Source organism: Leptopilina heterotoma, unplaced genomic scaffold (assembly GCF_015476425.1).
Source record: "Leptopilina heterotoma isolate Lh14 unplaced genomic scaffold, ASM1547642v1 Lhet_275, whole genome shotgun sequence".
Lineage (NCBI taxonomy): Eukaryota > Metazoa > Arthropoda > Insecta > Hymenoptera > Figitidae > Leptopilina > Leptopilina heterotoma.
The window spans coordinates 2,127,493-2,150,531 of record NW_025110983.1 but is presented as its reverse complement, the minus strand read 5'-3'; the positions used below and the strand labels follow the sequence as shown (position 1 = coordinate 2,150,531).

At 25.5% G+C, this 23,039-nt stretch overlaps 2 protein-coding genes across 2 annotated transcripts in view; one reads left to right on the top strand and one right to left on the bottom strand.

Annotated features, from left to right (window-relative positions):
- Positions 1–1,254: 1,254 nt before the first annotated feature.
- On the bottom strand, positions 1,255–22,622 carry LOC122503911 (NACHT and WD repeat domain-containing protein 2). The gene is made up of 27 exons (XM_043614682.1): positions 22,198–22,622; positions 21,932–22,059; positions 21,757–21,845; positions 20,445–20,561; positions 19,981–20,184; positions 19,247–19,391; positions 18,768–18,993; positions 18,346–18,544; positions 17,676–17,918; positions 16,967–17,164; positions 14,822–14,961; positions 14,150–14,752; positions 13,446–13,551; positions 13,178–13,350; positions 12,488–12,707; positions 11,562–11,774; positions 10,781–10,982; positions 10,268–10,391; positions 9,818–10,171; positions 9,118–9,336; positions 8,702–8,848; positions 6,877–7,082; positions 6,210–6,409; positions 5,814–5,983; positions 5,529–5,687; positions 2,690–2,879; positions 1,255–1,681 (listed from the first exon to the last, which is right to left on the bottom strand). The coding sequence occupies exons 2-27, from the start codon at positions 22,032–22,034 to the stop codon at positions 1,559–1,561; spliced, it is 5,073 nt and encodes a 1,690-aa protein (XP_043470617.1). The 5' UTR covers positions 22,035–22,059; positions 22,198–22,622; the 3' UTR covers positions 1,255–1,558.
- LOC122503910 (transformation/transcription domain-associated protein) overlaps positions 2,202–23,039 on the top strand; it is a 38,918-nt gene continuing 18,080 nt past the window's right edge. The window contains exon 1 of the mRNA XM_043614681.1: positions 2,202–2,451. The gene's annotated coding sequence lies outside the window, so the exon portion shown is untranslated. The remainder of the gene's footprint in view (positions 2,452–23,039) is intronic.

The following is a 23,039-nucleotide window of genomic DNA, read 5'->3' as shown; positions in this document are numbered from 1 at the left end:
TTTGATATGATTTTGAACAGAATTTTGGACAGAAATTTTGATTCCAATATGATTTCAAAGAAGAGTGGAAGTAAAGTTTAATTCCAATGGGAGTAAAAATAAAATCACTGGAAATTTATTTTGATTCTGATACGATTTTAAAAAATACTGGAAATTAAATTTTAATTTCGATACGATTCACGACAAAATCACAAGAAATTGATTTCGATTCCAATACGATTCTCAAGAAAAAAAAAGAAGAATTTCTATTGATGGATTTTTCTCACTTGATTTTTGACTGTTTATGATTCCGATATGATACTAAAAAAAGAAATTTCTATTGATAGATTTTTCTCACTTAATTTTTGACTGTTTACGATTCCTATATGATTCTAAAAAATAGAATAATTTCTATTGATAGATTTTAATTCCGATATGATTCCCAAGAAAAAAAACAAAGAAGAATTTCTATTGATGGATTTTTCTCACTTGATTTTTGACTGTTTATGATTCCGATATGATACTAAAAAAAGAAATTTCTATTGATAGATTTTTCTCACTTGATTTTTGACTGTTTACGATTCCGATATGATTCTAAAAAATATAAGAATTTCTAATGATAGATTTTAATTCCGATATGATTAAAAAAAAACAATAAGTAATTTTAATTTAGATATGATTAAAAAGAACTAAAAAGTAATTTCAATTTGGATATGATTTAAAGGACAAAAAAGTAATCAATAACTTTTAATAGACTTTTTTATATTTATTTTTTTCTTCTATATAACAATAATTTAAAATTTTATAATATTGTATTTTACATTGCATTTTTAATTACAAGATAAATATGAAAAATAATTAGAGAATTAATATAGATAATTTATACTTATTTAAATTAACCATTTAGTTAAAGAAATTGAATTTTTTTTTGTCAAAAAGTAATCAAGTAAATAGTAAAATAATCATTAATTAAAATATTTCTCAATTAGCGTTAATTCTGAGTTAATTAATCGAATAATTATTGAAATTGACTATTCATTGAATAATTTAATAATTATAATAACTAATTATCGTTATTAAATTATTTTAATTCAATTTTTTTAGTTATAATTTTTATTTTTTAAATTTAATTTCTTTAATTATAATTTAAATTTAATTTTTATTAAATTATTATCAAATTATTTTATTTTTAATTAATTTTCTTAATTATAATTTTAATCTTTTAAAAATTTAATTTGTAATTTTAATCTAAATTCTTTAATTGCATTTATTTAATTTTAATTTAATTTCTTTAATTATATTTTAATTTAGTTACTTCAATCATAAAATGTTCTTGAATTATATTTAATTAAAATTTACTTTGTAAGACTAGCCTCGTGGTTAAAGGAATCGTTTTTTCTATTAAAAAAATATCATAGGTTCGAGTCTCTGTAACTAAATATTTAAAAAAAAATAATTTCAATTTAATTTCTTTAATTATAATTTTTCTACTGCAAAGAGAAAATTATTTTTCATTTTTAATTAAGAAAAAAATATTAGGTAATTGTAATAATAAGGAATTTTTTTCTTGTTAGCCCTGTTAATTGTCGTCAATTGCATTTCCATAGCGTAGAAAATTATGTAAATCATTAGTAACGGTTGCAATTCTTGCGGCCGCCTTAAATTTTATCGCAGCTCGTTTCTTCTCCATTTTTTTCTTCCACTGTAATGATAATTATTTATTTTTCAAAAATTAAGTTAATTAAGAAAAAAACAACTAATTCTCACAACTCCATTTCATCATTAGTGTTATTTTTATTTCTAGCGATCCTTCGTATGAGGCAGGAAAATTTCGTTATCGGCAAAAGTCCCACTGGTGGGACACGACGAAACCAACGGGAAAAGGATCGCTAAAATTAAAAAAAAAACTATTTTTGTTTCAAAACAAATAGAAATTCTTTTCAATATTATTTAATTTTCTTTTAATTTAAAAAAAAATTTTTTTTAATTATTATTCTCTTAATTTTTTTAAAAATATTATTCTATTAATTGCTGTTCATTTAAATATAAATTCTAAGAGGTATTTTATTTTTTTTATAGTAAAAAATAATTAATTATTATTAAAAATGATATTTAAAGTTTGAAAGATTCCCGCGTAGTCAGTGTTGCCAATAGTTTGCGCGCGCAATGTGACACACCCACTTTTCATTCATGTCAGAGTCACACTCAAGTTGGCAGACATGTTCGACACACACGCCAAAAACTTCATTTATGTTGTTGCCATTTAACCAACAAGAACGTGTATTTTTATTTATCATTTTAATAATCAAGTAATTTTCTTTCATAGTTTTTAAATATTGCTTAGAATATTTCTTTTAAGTTCAACAACGACAAAAAGGAAACAAACAATTATTTGCCATGTGACGAAAGAAAAATATCAAATTCACATTCATTCATTGCGGCGGCAGTTTTTTTTCAACAATAAACAGAAAGGTGAGTGTTTTTTTCATTATATTAACCCCCAAGATAATAGAATTAATATAATTTAGATAATAATTTACATCCTTATTTTTTTTTCGATTGTTGGCAATTTCAATATGTGCGAAAATGATCGCAAATGACAAACATAACCTAACTTTTTTTCATGCCCGGAATTATTTTTTGTTTGTTTTGTTTTCGGAAAAATATAGAAAATCTTTTTTTTATTTGATAAAAAGGGAAAAATACTTGCCGTTTCATCGCGTGAGGGTAAATTTTTGAGATAATCCTTCATTTCGGGCTTTTTTGGATCGGCAATCGCCAAAACTGATACACAACCATCGACTGTACCCAAAACAATACTTTTTCCATCGTAAGTGCTGTCGATTGCACTTAATTCAGCTTGAACGCGATAATTTGCTATCATTTCACAATCTGATGATCTGTAATAATATTTGGTTGTTTTTGTCAAAGGAGAAGAAAAATGTTGACTATTGGTGAAAGAAGTATTTTTCTATTTATATGCAACTCCTTTTTTTTAACGTTATGAATCTCTGTCTCTGGGGCAAAACAAAAATTTTGTTTTCGCTTTTTACTCGATATTTTGTAATATAATATTTTTATCAACATTTCAATTTCAGATTTCTTTGCATTTAACTACTAAACTCTATTTACTATTTTTTTACAATTAGCTAATATTTAGATACTTTTTTTTAAAAATTTGTGACAGTAAAAGCTACTTTTTTCTTTTGTTTTTTAAAAATTTGCACTATCTTAAAATAAGATAATAGTTTAAATAAAAAGAAATTATTCTACAAAATTTTAATAAAATTCTTTGAATTAATTCAATTATTTGCAAATATTTTTGGAAAATCTTTCTCGAGAATTCAATTATTTTTACAAGTAATGAAATTCTTCGCTGAAATTAAAATATTTTCAATATCTAGGTATTATTTTAATAAAATTACTGAAAAACTTCAATTATTTTAGAAAAAAATTAATAAAATTCAAAGCAAAAATTAAATTAGATTAATAAAAATGATGAATTGGAATTCAATGATTTGAATTATAGAACTATTAAGAAAAGTTTTCGAAAGAAATCATTTATTTAAAATATTTCCAAAAAATTCTTTAAAAGAAATTTAATTCTTCCCTGAAATTTTTAATAAGATTTGTTTACAAGAATTAAATTATTTTCATAATTGATAAAATTCATCGCAAGAGTTCAATTATTTTTAATAATATTTAATAATAAATTATTCAAAATAATTGAAATTACTTTTGAATTTACATAAAATGATTTTAAAAAAATTCAATTATTTCTAAATATTCAATTATTAATAAAATTCTTTGCAGGGATTCAATTATTTTGATAATAATAAAATTTTTCAGGATTTAAATTTATTATTTACAAAAAATTTAATATAATTCGATTCAAGAATTGAATTATTTTTACAAATTTAATAATAAAATTTTTCACAGAAATTCAATTATTTACAAAAGTTCATTAATTTAATTCAATTATTTTTATAAATAAAATTCATCGCGAGATTTCAATTATTTCCAAAAATTTTAATGAAATTCTTCGCAAGAATTAAATTATTTTTAAAAATAATAAAATTTTGATAATAATAAAGTTCTTCAGGATTTTAATTTATTATTTACAAAAAATTTAATAAAATTCGTTTCAAGAATTCTTACAAAAAATTTAAAATTTTAATTTTTACAAATAACAATACAATTTTTCATAGAAATTCAATTATTTACAAAAATTCATTGCTTGAATTCAATTATTTTCATAAATAAAATTTATCGCGAGAATTCAATTATTTCCAAAAATTTTAATGAAATTCTTCGCAAGAATTCAATTATTTTTAAAAATAATAAAATTTTCCCACAGGAATTCAATTATTTAAAAAAATTTAATAAAATTCATTGCAGGAATTCAATTATTTTTACAAATTATAACATTTTTCACAGGATTTCAATTATTAAAAAAAATTTAATAAAATTCGTTGAAAGAATTCAATTATTTTTACGAATAATATAATTTTACACAGTAATTCAATAATTTACAAAAATTCATTGCTTGAATTCAATTATTTTCATAAATAAAATTCTTCGCAGGATTTTAATTATTTTAAAAAATTTAATAAAATTTGTTGCAAGAATTCAAATATTTTTAGAAATAATAAAACTTTTTACAGCAATTCTATTATTTAAAAAAATGAAATAAAATTCATTGCAAGAATTCAATTATTTTTATAAACAATAAAATTCTTCATATGATTTCAATTATTTAAAAAAATTCGTTCCAAAAATTCAATTATTTTCATAAATATTAAAATTTCCACAGGAATTAAATTATGTATTTGAAATACAATTTCCAAAAAAAAGACTTTCGAAAGAAATCAATTATTTTAATTTTATTCGTAAAAATTCAATTATTTTCTGATATTTTTTGTAAAATTTCTCGAAGGAATTCAATTATTTTCCAAAATGTTTATAAAATTTATTAGAATACAATTTATCAACAATTTTAATAAAATTCGAAACAATTCATTTATTTTCAAAAATTTTAATAAATTCCTTAGCAAAAATTCAATTATTTTCCTAAATAGCAAACTTCTTCTCTTTTTTTTCACTATTAATAATAATTTTTGAAAAAGTTAATTGAGAATTCAATTTGAATACAAATTTTTCAAAAAATTAACTTCTTCGAAATTTTATATTATATTCAAAATTTTTATTTTTCTAAAATCTGAATTTAAAACATTTTGAAATTTAATTATTTATAAAATTTGTAAACGCATCTCTTATAAAATTCAATTATTTTAGAAATATTTAACTAAAATGCTTGTCGAACTCAATTAATTTTTATTCAATTATTAAAAAAAATAGAAAGTTTACATAAAATAATTCTGAAATCCATTTATTTACTATTTCAATTTTAGTAAATTTCAATTATTCGTAAATTTTTCAATTCAATATAATATTAAAAAATTCAAACAATTTAAAAAGAATGTGAATAAAATTTTTTTAAAATTCGAGACCTGTAATTAGGTAAAATTAATTAAATTTTGTATTCGTACCTGAAAACTCGAATTGTTTTTCGTCCACTGTGATAATAAAGAACATATTCGTCGGTTCGATTAAACATTGAAATTACAGTGAAAACTCCCTCGGCGACTTTTGAAATATAAGTTTTTACAGTTGACCCCTTTTTTAATTCAATCAGTTCCAACCCACCTCTGAAAAAATAAGAAAACTTTCATTTCAATATTGTAATAATTTTACTAAACTTTTTCTTTTGTTAACTTAATGATTTAAAATTATGTAAATTTTATTTTTTTTTTTATTTTTTTTTAATTATATACCTCGAGGGAGCGTATAAAGTATATTTTCCATCCTTGCTTATATTTCCACTCCATTTTGGAATTGTTCGAATAATTTTCTTCTTCCCAATGTCCATTATACTTCCTTTATCTGAACCGATTATTCCCACCCATTGTGATTTATTTGGCATTGGAACAATGCTGACAATATCCTTTTGAAAAAAAAAATTCTTACATCTCTTTTTTTTATTATCAATATAATATTTAAAAAAAGGCATTATTTAAAATTTCATTCTATGGAATTTTTAAGTTAAAAATTACTTTGAAAAATAGGTATTTGTGTGAAATTAGGAAAAAGAATTAATAACGAATAATAATAGAAAAATATTATTTTTGCTTTTGTCTTAATTATAAATTTGTAAAAAAAAAACAAATTACTTTAAATCCTGGAAGTTTGACTTGTATTTTATTAATTAATGTTCCGTTTTTTGCGCTATAAACAATTATACAATCACGACTCCCTTTGTCGGCGGCTGGAACAACAAAAAATGCCCCGTCCGATGTCACTGAAACTTGACGAAATGGAATTCCCGTTTGACTTCGTACAATGTACTCGAAACTGAAAACTTGTGTTCCGTCTGAAAATAGATTTGACAATGTTTTCTTTATTTAACATTATGTTAATTATTACATTTTTCGAGGACTCCATTCAAAAATTGTATAAAAAATAATTTAAATCCTGTGAAAAATTTTATTATTTATAAAAATAATTGACTTCTTTTAAATTATTCTGTGATAATTTAAAAGAATAATTTTATTAAAATTGTATTAAAAATAATTGAATTCTTGCGATGAATTTTACTATTTAATAAAATAATTGAATTTATCGCTATCAATTTTATTATTTAGGAAACTAATAGAAATTTCGAGAATTTTTTACAAAAACATCATAAAATAATTTAATTCTTGCGACGAATTTTATTAATTTTTTTTTCTTAAATTTTTTAATTTATTTTTACGACAAAATTTGATTTTAGAAAAATTTTTTCTTTTTTCCAAATAATTTTTTATCTCCTTGTAAATTATAAAATTTCAAAATTCACACCTGGAATATTTCTTGTGACAAGAGTGGCCGTTGTTTTTGTACTTTCAACACCGGGTAAATTAGTTGGACGTGAAACGGCAATAAATTTCGTAGCCTCTTCAATAAATGACAATTGTCTCACACACGTTTGCTCGTCTTTAAATAATACTTGTTCAGTAATTCGATTCCAAATTAAAACATTTCCCGATTCCGTTGAAACAATGTACCTACAATAAAAAACAAAAATTTACCACAAAATTTAAAAATTAAAAACAATTTATTATTAAATAAATAAAGTGTTTTTAAAGAGCCCAAAAATAATGAAGTTAAATGCCATAAAATAAAAGAAAAAATGTTGAATTTTAAGAAATTCGGGTTTTCGAATTTTTGAAAATTTTTAATAATTTTAAATTTTTTGCCAAAGCGTTTAAATTATTAAATAAATAAAATGTTTTTAAAGAGCACAAAAATAATGAAGCTAAATGCCATAAAAAAGAAGAAAAAATATTGAATTTTAAGAAATTCGGTTTTTTGAATTTTTGCTAATTTTCCATAATTTTAGATTTTTTACCAAAGGGTGGAGACTATTAAATAAGTAAAGTATTTTCCAAAAGGACAAAAATAATGAAGCTAAATGCCATAAAAAAGAAAAAAAAATGTTGAATTTTAAGAAATTAGGGTTTTTGAATTTTTGAAAATTTTCCATAATTTTAGATTTTTTACCAAAGGGTGGAGACTATTAAATAAGTAAAGTATTTTCCAAAAGGACAAAAATAATGAAGCTAAATGCCATAAAAAAGAAAAAAAAATGTTGAATTTTAAGAAATTCGGGTTTTTGAATTTTTGCTAATTTTCCATAATTTTAGATTTTTTACCAAAGAGTCGAGACAATTTAATAAGTAAAGTATTTTCCAAAAGCACAAAAATAATGAAGCTAAATCCCATAAAAGAGAGGAAAAAATGTTGAATTTTAAGAAATTTTGGATTTTTGAATTTTTTCGAATTTTTGATAATTTTAGATTTTTTACCAAAGAGTCGAGACTATTAAACAAGTAAAGTATTTTCCAGGAGCACAAAAATAATGAAGCTAAATCCCATAAAAGAGAGGAAAAAATGTTGAATTTTAAGAAATTCGGATTTTTGAATTTTTTCGAATTTTTGATAATTTTAGATTTTTTACCAAAGAGTCGAGACTATTAAATAAGTAAAGTATTTTCCAAAAGCACAAAAATAATGAAGCTAAATGCCATAAAAAAGAAAAAAAAATGTTGAATTTTAAGAAATTCGGGTTTTTAAATTTTTTAAATTTTTGAATAATTTTAAATTTTTTGCCATAGGGTTTAAATTATTAAATAAATAAAGTGTTTTTAAAGAGCACAAAAATAATGAAGCTAAATGCCATAAAACAGAAGAAAAAATGTTGAATTTTAAGAAATTCGGGTTTTCGAATATTTGAAAATTTTTAATAATTTAAAATTTTTTTGATTATCGTTTGATATTAATTTATTGTTAAATATGTCAGTTACCATTTTTTTGTCCCAAGAAAGCAGAAATAAAATGAGTAAAAAGTCAGGAAAGAGTCAGGGAATTATTTTCTCAATCCTTGCTAGACACCCTGTTACAGTCGGTAAAAAATTTGAAAAAGAGTTTACCCAAATTTTCATAATAGAAAATTAAAATTTTATCACAATCGTAAAATTAGAAAAGCAATTTTTCAAAAATTGCGAATTTTTTTGCAAAAATAAAATGATAAACTAATAACTTTTAAATACCTAGATATAAATAAAATTTTTCGAGATTTTTTTTTATGAATGAATGAATTGTTAATAATAATTAATTAATTTGCCTTCCATCCGGAGTGATAATTGCGTGTGTAACAATTGCCCCAAGTGGACTATCCGCTAATTTGGAAATTAATCTTCCCGATTGTAGATCCCAAATTCCAACGCAGCCCCTCGTTACAGTCACTGCCAAATTACAATGCTCCGCTAAACTGATTTTCAAGAAATTGTATTAAAATATTGAGAATAATTGAATTCTTTCAAAGAATTTCTTTAATTACATTCTCATTTTTTTAATATAATCATTTTTATTAATAATTTTAATTAATATTAATTATTATTAATAATAATAATTGATAAACAAATAATAATATTATAATATATAATATTATAATATTATAATATACAATATTATAATATTATAATATATTTTTATAAATAATATTTAATATTAATTAAACAAATAAGTAAATAGTCGAACCTTATGGAATCGATTTGCAATTCGTGTCTATCAATAACGTGAACTTGCTCGAAAATATTGTTAATATTCCAAACTTTAACGCTTCTGTCGATACTTGAAGTAATCACACTATTCCAATTGCCAATTGTCAACGCTTCCAATTGAATAATTCTCGCGAAATGAGCGTCTAATATTTTCACCAATTCAGTTGTCTCCAAACTCCAAACGTACAAATTTTTTCTATTTTTCAGTGAAAGAAAAAAAGAAAAAAAGAAAAAGAAAAATAGTAAAAGTTGTTAAAGATTAAATTATTATTATTAATTATTATCAGATTATTTCATTGTAAAAAAGAATGAAAAATAGTCGGGTTTTTAAACAAAAATTTGGAAAGAAACTCTCCACCTGCGAACGCCAAGGTCACCGCTAGATGGCAGTTTAGTTCTTTCCTGGAATTTCTTCTGCCACCTGGTGGCGACCTTGGCATTCTCAAGTGGAGAGATTGAACCACCATTTTATCTGACGAAAACTTTTTTCAATATTAAAAAAATAGAATAATTACAAATTTTCCTTTAAAATACGAATTTCGTACTTAATTAAATCTTGTGTTTAAATTAATTAATAATATTAATTAATAATAAAGAAAATTAATTAATCTTTATATAATTCAAATTGGAATTTTGATTTTCGTTTCAATTTTTGTATAAATAAAATTTCTTTTCACCTGACACCAGCGACAGCGTAATTTTTCGTTCCACTAATCATAATTGAACTTGAATTCATCATTTTTGTTCGAATATTACGCACACCATTTGGCAATGAAAGAACATGAGCGTCACTTTTACTCTCCAAAAACCAAACGACAAATCCATTTCCAGTTGTTGCCAAAAGAATTTCCTCCTCCTTGTCTAATTTCAATTGTAAAATATATTCAATTTCATCATTATTTGTTCGTGGCATGTCTGAAATTTTTTCCCAATACGATGATGTTTCTTCAATGAAATATTTTGTCACTCGATAATTTTCCTTTGTTGTACATGCATAAAGTGTTTTTTTGTCATTTGTCATAACCATTGCACTAAAAGAACGGAAAATGCAAAAAACAAAAATCGAAATTATTAATTGAAAAGAAAAATTCTTTTTTTATTTGCATAGAGAAATAAATTTTTCACACCTGTGATAATGAAAAGATTCCAGTGTTCCCTTTTTTCTGTAAGTGTGCAACAACATTAGTGGATCGTCAAGATTTCCGGTCCAGAAAATAATTCGGTACTCGTCCAATGTCGTGTACTCAATTTCTTTAAAAAATTAAAAAAAAATTTGATGGAAATGATAAATAATTAAATTACATTAAAATTATAAATAATTAAATTCATTAAAATTAATATGTTAAAATAGAGGCAGGCACAAAATTAAGAGAAGCGTCCCCCCACCATTTGGTGCTTTTCTCTCCCCTCTTTGTAACCCTCTCCCACCTAACGCACACAAACCAATCACATTGCGCCTTCAAAATTATATTTTCAGTAAGAATTTAGCTTTCCAAAATGTTAATATTTGCTAAATTTTAACTATAATACATAATAAATTAGTTCTTCTATAATTTTACCCTTTTTATTATTTTAGTATAGGCTCTTAATTAACGAGAAAAATATTAATAATTAAATAATAAGGTACTGTTTATATTTACCCAAAATGGACCATTGATTTGTGTCCTCGGGACTTGTAAAATTTGCCAATAAATTGCCTCTTAAATCAAATCTACACCAAGCACTTTTACCAAAAATAAATACAAATTGATTCATAAGATAAATTCCACTGACTGGTTCATCGTTTGGTAGTGGATTGTCAATAATTACAAATTCACTTGTCAATGTATTTAAAGCAACCGTCTAAAATTTAGAAAAAAGTTACATAACAATTTTTACTATAAACGAAGAAAAATGTATTATTTTTTGGAAAAAAATTTGTTAGTTAATTAATAATTCAAATAATTAATAAAATATTTCAGTTTGTTAATTATTTATGCAAGTATTAATCATTGCAGTCTGTAAATATTGTAATTAGTTAACGAATTATGCAATTAATAAAAAAAATTGCAATTAGTTTACAAATATTGCAATTATTTAATAATAACTGCAATTTGTTTATAAATATTGTTACTGGTTTATAAATACTGCAATTTGTTTATAAATATTGCAATTTGTTTATGAATATTGCAATTATTTAAAAAACAATTCAATTTGTTTATAAATATTGCAACTAGTTTATAAATACAGCAATTTGTTTATAAATATTGCAATTTGTTAATAAACATTGCAATCAGTTTATAAATATTGTAATTAATTATTAACTAATTATGCAATTAGTGTTATTAGTTAATTAATTAAGCAACTATCTATAAATGTTACAATTCTTTTTACTAATTAAAAAATTTGTTTATAAATATTATTAATTTTTAAATTAATAACCTGATTGTTGTTAGTAAAAGAAGCGGCATATCGATTATCAGGACTCAATACCAATTGTTGCATAATTCCTTCGACACCAGGATTAACATCCCTCGTCATATCACTCGTACTTAAATCCCAAGTGATAAATCTATTTGAAATCGATACCACGTATCGATAATCAGACGTTAAACAAAAACCAAAAACCGCAAATTGATGTCCTTCCAATGAATACTGTAAATTTTATTAATTTATTAATTTTAAGAAATTTTAAAACAAAAATTACTTAAAAGTAATCAATTAACTATTATTTTAATATTAATAATAAATTTATTATTGAATTAACTCCCAAGTAATGAATTTCCAGCAAATTTGAGCAAATTAAAAAATCCTTCGTCATATTGGATCGGCCCTTTTGAATTTTTGAAAACTGACTTCAGATTCGTAATCAGCGACCCCAAAAACCCCCGAGTAACGAATTTCAAGTAAATTTAAGCAAATTAAAAATCATCCGCCATATTGGATCCGCCATTTTTAATTTTTGAAATCTGACCTCACATTCGTAATCAGCGACCCCAAAAACCCCTGAGTAACGAATTTCCAGCAAATTTGAGCAAATTAAAAAATAATTCGTCATATTGGATCCGCCATTTTGAATTTTTGAAATCTGACCTCAAATTCGTAATCAGCGACCCCAAAAACCCCCGAGTAACGAATTTCAAGTAAATTTGAACAAATTAAAAAAATCGTCCGCCATATTGGATCCGCCATTTTGAATTTTTGAAATATGCCTTCAGATTCGTAATCAGTGACCCCAAAAACCCCCGAGTAGTAATTTTTATTAGCTTAGGCTCAACGTAATTTAATAATTCTTAATAGGTTAAATAAAATTTTTTAATTAAAAATATTAATATTAGTAAAAAATAGTATTTATAAATAAATTCTACCTTTAGAGGACCACCTGGGGTATGAAGACAATGATACAGGGGTAACAGGGAACAATCCTTAACGCCATCTGCATCACAAGCCTTCAATAACATTCTCACATTAACATTATTACCGATTTCCGGTAAAAGTCTCCCCACTAATTGCGGTGCAAGCATATCGGGATGATTACCCAAAATTGCCCCACCAAGTCTCAATGCATCGGCAACTAACATCAGTTCCCTTTTGTTTAATAACAAAATTATTATTGAAATTAACAAACATTTCCCATTAAAAGTTCATAATTTGCATTGTATTAATGATAGAGATCTGTTTTATCGACATTGTTGGTAATGTAGAGTCCTTGATTATCGGTACTGTAGACCCTAATATGGGTAACCACCGGTAAAGGATTCTACACTTGTCGACTGTATTTTCGGTAGAAACCTGTTGTACCGACATTGTCGATAATGCAGATCCCATTATCGACCGCTATCGGTAATAAAGGGTTCTGCACTAGTCGATAATAAATTATTCCCTACTTATCGACAATCGTCATTAGTAGAATCCTTTATTATCAATATTGTCGATAATTAGTCTCTAATATTAGGTAATATCTCCAATATTACCAACTATCGGTAAGAAAGAATTCTACACATGCCACTAATGATAAAAAACCAAAAAATGTCTAAATTTCAATAAATTCTTTTTACCTGACTAAATTTTGATCATCAATATTATTGCACGCGTCCTCAAAATCTGATAGCACAGCCTGCAATGGACATGAACTTAATTTTGCGTGTAGCCACTCGTAATTGAATAAAACATTTTCAAAAAGATCCTTAAATCTATGTGCCCTCACTAAATGATAGGGTAGTTCACCGAACTGAAAATAAATTATTTTGTTAGCAATTAAACATCATACAAGTAAAAGTATATTAGTAAGTGTTCTACTTTTAGTTGGGAAAATTAAATTTTCACCTTTCTTAAATTATATCGTGAAATGGTTCCCTCTTTGGAATAAAATGCCAATGGTTGCTCTGGAACTTTTCTGTCGGCAACTCCTTCTTTATCGGTTAAATTGAATCTAAGAATTATAACATGTCGGTAAAGTAGATAACTGTCGTGCAGTGGGAGTGATTTACTGTTTTATCGACTTTTGAGTATTGAAATTGTAATTAGCGATAATTTTGGGACGTTGACGATATTCTCATTAGTAAAAACTGAAATGTCGGTAACTGTCGATAAACGATTCCTGTAACGGGATTTTCCCAACGTTCTTGAGTTATTCTCAGCTGGGAAAATATTAGAATTTAATTTTTAAAGGATTTGTTAATAGAATCGAAATTTGGGTTTCCGTTAGACGGCAGGTTTGTGAATTGTGTTGGTAATTGTCGGTAAACGGTTCCTGTAATGAGTTTTTCAACCGTTCATGAATTATCTTTACTAGGGAAGCAATTCAAGAGTAATTTAAAAGGTTTTCGTTAGTGAAATCGAATGTTTGAGATTTCGCATTGGGGCCCTCGGGTAAAGTACTAAAATTAAAGTTCCCTGAAAGGGAATATCGGTTTTGCCTAAAGAGAGCTATGAAAGTGGCTAAAATCTGCATTGTCGTTCCATACTCATGATTCCTATAACAGGATTTACGTTTCAAGACTCAAAAATCATAAAACCTTTCAACTTACCGATGACGCTGAATTTCGGTATACTTGAACGGTTTGGGTCGTCCGCCACCCCAAATACCCAAATAATAATCGGCAATCATCGAATGAAAATACGTAGCCAAATTCATATTCTTGAAATATCTCTCCTTTGCCGTATCGCGAAATTGACGATGATACCAATTCAATACACTAACACCGTCTGCCTCACGTTCACTTAGATAATTCGGCAAATCATTGCGAATTCTCGTCCACAATAATGGCGGTATCCTACGCACAGGTGGTAAATGATATTGATAAACATCATCCAATACTTTATCATCAAGCGATATTAAATCCTCTAATTCGGATTCAGAGAGTCCCGATTTTGCCGCCGTTATATAAGCGAGAGCGTGAAATACCAAAATTTTTCCATGCTGCTTCTCAATTCTCTCGAAGAGCATCATTATACTGTCCATCACTGTACTCGCTAAATGTGTATCCGCCGGTTTTGTATAACTACGCCAACGGCATATTTCCGCGAATACCAATTTCACAAAAATTGGCAACGAACATTTTGATATTGCATTCGCTACTAGACGCCATTGGTAATTGTTTAGATCACGATGGGCTGTTTTCATCCACATTCTGTTTTTTTTTGGAGAGAGGAAAAAAGATTAGAAGTCGGGTTTATTGGTTAGTGGTATAGTTGTGTACCTTATGACGTCCATTGCTAAATCTTCACCTAGTGCTGTTACTTCGATGAAGCATTCCTCGGTGTCGATCATTCTCCTGAGAAGATGATAGTCACGGGAAATTACTGGATTCGACTCCTCGGCGGCGCAAGATAGGATCATCTGCAAATTGGAATTGAAATTTTAGTTTAAAAACTTTCTCTTGGGGGAAGGATTATTTGGGTTAAGAATCATCTTCGCAGGGATTTGGGTGTATTGACAAACTTTGGAGCCATCAACAACTAGATTCCATGGGCAACTTAATAATTGTATTCGGATCCAAATGAGGTTACACGGAAAAACATTAAGTCCGGTCATTTTTAATATATAGCCGACATAAAACAATACTTAATAGGTAAAGGGGTTCGGGGGGTATTGATAAATTATTTCAAGGTAATATTAATTCTAGCTTACGCAGATAATACAGTAATGTTAGAAGATAACATAGTAGAAATGAAAAAAATCATTAAAGCTCTTCGAGAATATTGCGATGAAAACATCCTAACAATTAATGCAAATAAAACTAAGGTGATGATTCTCCAGATGGGGGGTTATGGAAACAAAAAAATACCCTCCTCTTATTTTATTTTTATTTATTTATTAGAAGAAAACCAAGCCCAACGATAAAAACCAATAACAGAGTTCCTCTAGGAGGATAAACTTTATCCACTTTCCAAGCTAAAAATTTTTTAAATTGTTTATGGCAATATTCAATTGCCTCACAATACTTGAGAAAGTTCGGAGATCAGATAACAGACGCATGAATGAATTTCGATATTACGAATGTTTGGAAGAGAATTTTTATAGTTGAGATTTTTTTAAACTGTTTACATGACCTAATTAAGAATACAAGGGTTTTACTAGCGCTGTCAACAATATTACTAATATGATCATTAAAGGATAAATTAGGTAAAAAAGTTACACCAAGATCTTTGATTTTATTTACCCTTTCAAGGACATGACACTCAATAGAGTACTGATATGGAATAATTGATTTCCCTCTCACAAATGTCACTACTTTGCATTTACCAATGTTCAATTTTAATTTATTATTTTTACACCAATTATAGAAATTTTCTACATTATCTTGCAAAAGTTGACATGACTTAACATTAGAAATTGGAAGGTAGAGTTTAACATCATCAGCATAAAGAAGATGGTAGCAAATTAAGAAAGAGAGACATTCATATATGCAGAAGCTCTTGTTTGTTTAATTAAATTGAAGGTCTGAATAATAGACCACAAAATAAAGATGAAGTAATAAAATAAGTGAATAAATAAATGGTTATAAAATAAAGTGACAAAAGTAAGAAATGAAAAGTGAAATATTAAATAAAGTGCAAGCGCGTTAAAACACAAAGGAAATTAACTAAAGGAAATAAAACTTAAAGAAAATATATAAATATATATGACAATGGTGAGCTAAGTTGTTTTACACACTAAAATACAATACATGCACATAAACACATTACGCATCAGAAAATAGATATTGTGTAGAATCACATACTTAAAAGAAGATAAAGATTGTAATCTTTAAGATAAAGTAAATAAGGGAAATTTAGATAATTGTATCAGGGTTTAGAAGTTATAATATATTCTCATTATTTTCTAAATTTGTTTAACTTCATTAGCAGCTACACAACAATTCCAAAACCTTAAAATCCACTATTTCCAAACAGTAGAGATTCTCACCTCACTACTTGAACAATAAGTAGGAAGGAGGGGATCCACTACCAAAACGGGTATAAGGGTATCAGATTTTTATCCGTGTAACACTCCTTTAAATTCATTATTGTTTACACTTTAATTTATTTATTACACCCGGACTCGGACCCCATCCGGCGAGCGAATTCCGTAGCAATTAAAAATCATATCATTACAAATTATTAATTTAGTTAAATCGGGGAACTGGGAATTTTTAGACGTAACAATAGTATAAATAGGGTCCTCAAGAGAAATACTGTTTTGAATCACAGATATTGCGCTTCACGCCACTAATTAATAGAATTAATTATTAAATAAGGTACCAGGACCCCAATCGGCAAGCGAATCATCATTGCACCCTAAAATTTGCAACGTTGGTCTTTGTTCTTCTTTCGGTCATTCTTTTTCTGGTTGGAAAACTTACCTTACAATTTGTAGGAAGACGAGTCGGTAGCCAGGATAATTTATTTCCCTGCGTTCCCGTCAATTGATCGACACTATCCAAGAACAATAAGATTGGTTGCTCCGCAGTTGCTAGTGTTAATAGATACTTAAAATGTGCTGTCAATGGTACAAGATCGTCAGGAATGTCCTCAAACGGAAGCATAAAATTATAGGATATCTGCAAACGGAATGTTTTTTAGATTATTTAGATTTGCGATTAGTAATAATCACGGTATACCATGAGTATGACGGTATTTGGTGATTATTACGGTGTACGGTAATTATGACTACTTTTATTATATACCGTGGGTAACTACATCATAATTACTGTATACCATCATGACGGTAATAATTACTGTATACCATCACTACGACGGTAATAATTACAGTATACCATCATTATGACGGTAATAATTACTGTATACCATCATTATGACGGTAATAATTACAGTATACCATCATTATGACGGTAATAATTACAGTATACCATCATTATTACGTTGATACCATAATGATTACGGTAATAATTACAGTATACCATCATTATTACGGTAGTAATTTCGGTATATCATTAATTATTACGTTAATAATTACGGTATACCATCATTATTAGGGTACACTATAATTATTACAATTAAGGTATGCGATGAGTGTTATCGTATACCAAAAGTACCCCAACTATCCTTTACCTGTTGGCAAATGGAAATTAATGTAGGCGTCAGCGCACTACTGTCGGGTGTTGTACCCAAAAATCGAATAATACTTATTGGCTTCTTGCCCAAGAGCCATGAACTACTCGATAGTCCAGCACTTTTTGCCAAAAGAGATGTCTTCCCACAACCGCCCTCACCATATAAAACCAATGGTTTCTCCTCATTATTCAGCATGTAGGCTTTAATTTTCTCCAAATTATCCTCGCGACCATAAAATACCTTTTTATCGAAACAAAAAAAATATAGAACATTAAACCTCTGCCTTCTCAGTTTATTCTTATCGACATAAAACCACAATTCAATAGCCTGGTAGGGGACTATAGGAATTACATTTAAAAATACTAGAGTGGCGTTAAGTCTGGTCATTTAGTGATAAATAATTTTAATCAAAAACTTCTTTATCGACAGTTGGTAGCACTTTCCTTTATTATCGACTGCGGCCACGGCAACTGATGCCAATGATAAAGTAGATTTCTGTCGATATTTTCAATTTCTATCTATTCAAAATTACCGGTAATACTTATTTTACGTTTCACCGATAAAAAAGTAAAATCCGTTGATAAATAAATGTTTTTTTTAGTTTTTCATTGAAGGCAAAAAAATGGGTAAATTTTTAAAAAGGAGAGAAATTTTTTGTCTTAATTACCTTTACGGAATTATTGCAAGCGTGCAAATGTTGTAAGATTTCGGTAATTATTTGTCCCTGAGCGGAACTGTCTTCCTTTCGCATTGCTCTGTCGATAAGTTTTACCATATTTCGATAAAAATGGGTAATAAAATGTTGGAGATATTCTCCGTGCGTTTCCGTGTCTAAACCCTCGCGTCCAATCCATTCTACTGTATATCTAAAAATTATAATTATTATTGTTATTCTTATTGTTATTATTATTATCATTATTATTATTTAAAAAAAAAATTTTTTTTTTCTTTGCTTTTTTTTGTTTAACGTGGGAAGTGGGAAATTTGCATCTCAGATATCTACCTGGGGCCCTGAGGTTATGTGGGGATAAAAAAATTTTTATTATTATTATTAAAAAACTATTTTTTCGTAACTAAAAACTTGATAACCTTTGTAAATTTACGCTTTCGATTTTATCTGATAATCGAACGTCTCTGAGATCCGCCAACAATTTCGATGCCTCATTATCTAAACTTCTATTTAGAATGTCCAGGAATAATCCAGCTTTTCGTAAATTTTGCAAATTAATATTATTGATGTAACGAACATATGCCAAACAGTGATTTTTTGTATTTTTTACATTCAATACTCCGTTGATTACCTCACGTTCGGTTACTAAAAAAGAAAAGAAAAATTTTACTTCAATAATAATTTTTTTATGCATCTCAGTCAATAAAGTGCCCATTATTGCCCTAGGGTAATAAAGTGACCATTATTGCCCTAGGGTAATAAAGTGTCCATTATTGCCCTAGGGCAATAAAGTACCCATTATTACCCTAAAACAATAAATAGCCACTTTATCAATTTATTATTATTATTATTATTATAATTAGTAAGCGAGTGAAAATATAAAAAATATTTTCCCAACCAGACATGAAATAATTGTGCATTGTGTCCTTGTCAAATTTTCCATTATTGTAAAGTGACTGCGCTCCTTTTCGAAATAATTTTTGCATTTTACACATTGTATCCCACCAAATTGCCTGATCCTCTTGTTGTAATTTTGGAATTCTCTAAATTTGAATAACATTTTATGAAAGAATTAAATTTTCTTTTTATTTTTAATAATATTTTTCGAAATAATTGAATTATTTTCTAAAATTTTTGAAATCCTTCGCGAAATAATTCAAGTATATTTATAAATAGTAAAATTCTTTGCAACAATTCTATTATATTCAAAACAATTTTACGAAAGAATTCAATTTTTTTTTAATTCGTTATAAAATAATTTCAAATCAATTTTATTATTTTCTAGAATTTAAATAAATTCTTCAATAAAATTCAATTGCATTTGTAAATGGTAAAATTCTTTGCAAAAATTTAATTATCTTCTATAAAATTTCACGAAAGTATTCAATTTTTTTCAATTTATTTTGTTATAAAATTTTTCATAAGAATTCAATTAATATTTTCTAAAAATTCTAATAAAATTCAATAATTAAATGTATTTTAATTATTAACAAACACGCGATTATTTTAAAAACTTGAAGGAAAGTTGTTGATAAACTTCAATTATTTTTAAAATTTTAATAAAAACTCCATTATTTAAAAAAAATACAAAGAAATTCTACAAGAAAAATTTAATTAGAATGTTAATAGTACTTTATTGTTGAAATTTTTCAAAATTGAAGATATCGGTTGTAAAATGCTGGTGGGGGGAACTGCATTGCTGTCCTTTTTATACCAAGTGTCCAAAACAATAACGTCCATTCCCTGACTGTCCAATTCTGTCCTCAACATTTCCAATTCTGAACTCAGAACATAAGTAGGAATTGGTCTGTAACCATATTTTTGACCCAAAAAAACCTGAAAAATAATTTTTCTTTTGCAATTTTTTTACTGCTCCTGATTTTTTAATTTGAAAATTTTTTTTATAATTTAAAAAAAAATTTGTAATCAAGTTTTACTTTTAAATGATTTTATTTAATTTTTGAGTTCAATAAAATTTTGTAATGAACTTTTGTTTGGGAATATTTTTATTGTCTTTTAATTTTTTCAGTAAAAAATAGTTTGAATTTTTTTTTTTTTTTTTTTTTAAATAAAAAATAGAATTTTTTTCCTTTTACCACAAAATTTGGACCCATTGATAATCGTTGACAATTTTCAATTTCTCTCATGCATAATTCTGTTGTCATATGATCATCAGTCGCTTCATCTCGAACCCCCCATCTCATGTCCACAACCTTAGAAAAGAATTTAAATTTATTTTTTTTTATTCATTTTTCTAACTAGTAAATATTAATATTTACTAGTTTAATACTAGTTTATTTAACAGTAATATTTAATACTAATAAATATTAATATTTAATATTTATATATTAAATTATATTGTGAAGAAAAATAAATTCTGCTTTGAAAGAATTTCAACATTTAATTTTTATTTTTTCATTTTCTAATTAAAAAATTAATTTTGTTTTACTAAAATTTTTTTTTATTGTTTTAAATTATAGAGTAAAATCTACTGCTAATCAAAAATAATTTTTTTCTCCTTAATTGACCCAATTTCTTGTAAGTTTGAATGAGTATCATAAAAGTTATTTGCAATATGTATATGTAGTTATTACTTTAGAATTCTTTGGTACCTGGCACCATCAAAAATCAATTTATTGTCAGTGCCTATACATATAGCGATAACTATTGAATGTCAAAAGTTCAACTGTAGGTCATTTGAACCATAATTTTTTTTAATTCATATCTATATATTACAAACTAATTAACAGGAGAAATATTTCCGTGAATATTTTTGTTCTATTTAAATTTTTTATTTTGTTTTATTTACATTTCTTTTATTTCAATTAAGTTCTAATTGATATAAATTGCGACAAACTTTTTTTCGACTTAATATTGTTTTAAACACGCAAAACTATTTTTTAGACAATTATTTCCAATTATAATTAAATTAGCTTATTTTTATTAAATAAAAAGAAAATAATAATTATATGAATAATAATAATAATAATAATAATAATAATAATAATAATAATAATAGTAATAATAAATATTTGCTGTTTAATAAAAGTTAATTACAAAATAATAATAAAAATGAAGAAATAATTTGAATTAAATTATGTAATTTATTTATTTTATCTTTATTTTTTAAATTATTTTTAAAAAATTTTAAATTATATATTTTTTTAATTTAAAATAATATATATTTTTTAATTTAAAATCATATATTTTTTTAATTTATATTTAAATTTTTATTTATTTATTAAATAATGAATTAAAATTATTAAATTAGTATTATTTGTTTAAATCAAACAATATTTTTTTCATAAAAAGAAAATTTAGGATTATAATTACTATAAATTAAAAATTTTCTAATTATTGCAAATTAATAATAAAATAATGCAAATTTTTTACAAACTAATTCCCCACCTGAAACTCCAGACCATGTTTTTCTCGACAATAATCCTTTAATTTTGGATAACACTGTGCCATCAATGTATTTCTCTCCATTGTCGTATCTGTGAAAAAAATAAGAAACAATTTTTTTTTCAATACAAAATTTAAAAATGACTAGTCAATAAATTATATTAATTATTATTATTACCAGTAAATGTTGAACTCGTAAAAATACGGACAATTTTCGAACTGACTGGCGGCAAGGATTTTAAAGATCCCGCAAAAATTGAATCAATTGTTTTTTCATCCATTTTTTATTTGAAAAAGAAAAATCTTCTGAAAAATAATTTTTTTAAAATATAATTATTTTTTTCTTTAAACACTTTTTAAATTTATATTTTTAAATTAAAAAAATTGTCTATTTTTAAAGACAATTTAAAAAATTATAAATTAAAAACTAAAAAAATTTATTACCTAATGGGAATTAAAGTTAAAAAGAACAAGATTCGAAAGTTTCACATTGAATGAAAAATCGCGGGAAATTTTGTTTGTTGATAAAGATGTTTCTCCCACGAGGAATTCATTGAGACTAACAACATTTTCAATTTTATATGTATATGTAAATACGTATATCTCAATGTTTCTGTAGCTTCAACTTGACTATAGTCAACTTGTGAGTCACATATCACAAAATAACAAAGTCACATTTTAATTGTGAATTATTCTCTTTTTCAATTATAAAAAAAAATTGTTTCAATTAACTGAAGTGACATTTTTTTGAGTGAATTTATATTCAATTGTAGCAAAATAAATAAGAAGTTTCGAAAAATATCACATTGAAGAGGAAATTAAGTGCACAATGAGGTAAACGTTGTTGCTAAGGCTTTGTTTACACAACTACCAGGTACTTTTATATTGATTGCCAAAAAAAGAAATTCCACCAAGAATGATTTAATTTCTAAATGATTTGATTTACGTATTTTTTATTTATTGTACTATAAGTGTAAATAAGAATTTTTCTGCAGAATTTTTATTATGTACCTAAAATTTTCCCAAAAATTTAGAGTAACTATTTTTGAGACAATTCTTGGGTGATCCCAATTCTTTTGTATGTAATTACATATATAATTCTTTCTATACGTATTTATTAAATTTTTTTTTCAAGAAATTGATTTAATTTTTTAGTTTTACAGAGATTTTAAAATTATAACCTCGAAAAAAATAGAAATATTAAATTTACTACAGAAATAAGTCTTACTAAAAGTAGATGATAGTTAATTTTATTATTATTTATCTTAAAATAAAAAAATTGATAC

Coding starts and splice junctions, on each gene's coding strand:
- LOC122503911 (XM_043614682.1), bottom strand. CDS start 22,034: ATGGATGAAAAAACAATTGATTCAATTTTTGCGGGATCTTTAAAATCC. Junction 17,919..18,345: donor CTTGCAATAATTCCGTAAAG/GTAATTAAGACA, acceptor TTCGATAAAAAG/GTATTTTATGGTCGCGAGGA. Junction 14,962..16,966: donor GTCTTCCTACAAATTGTAAG/GTAAGTTTTCCA, acceptor TCCAATTTGCAG/ATGATCCTATCTTGCGCCGC.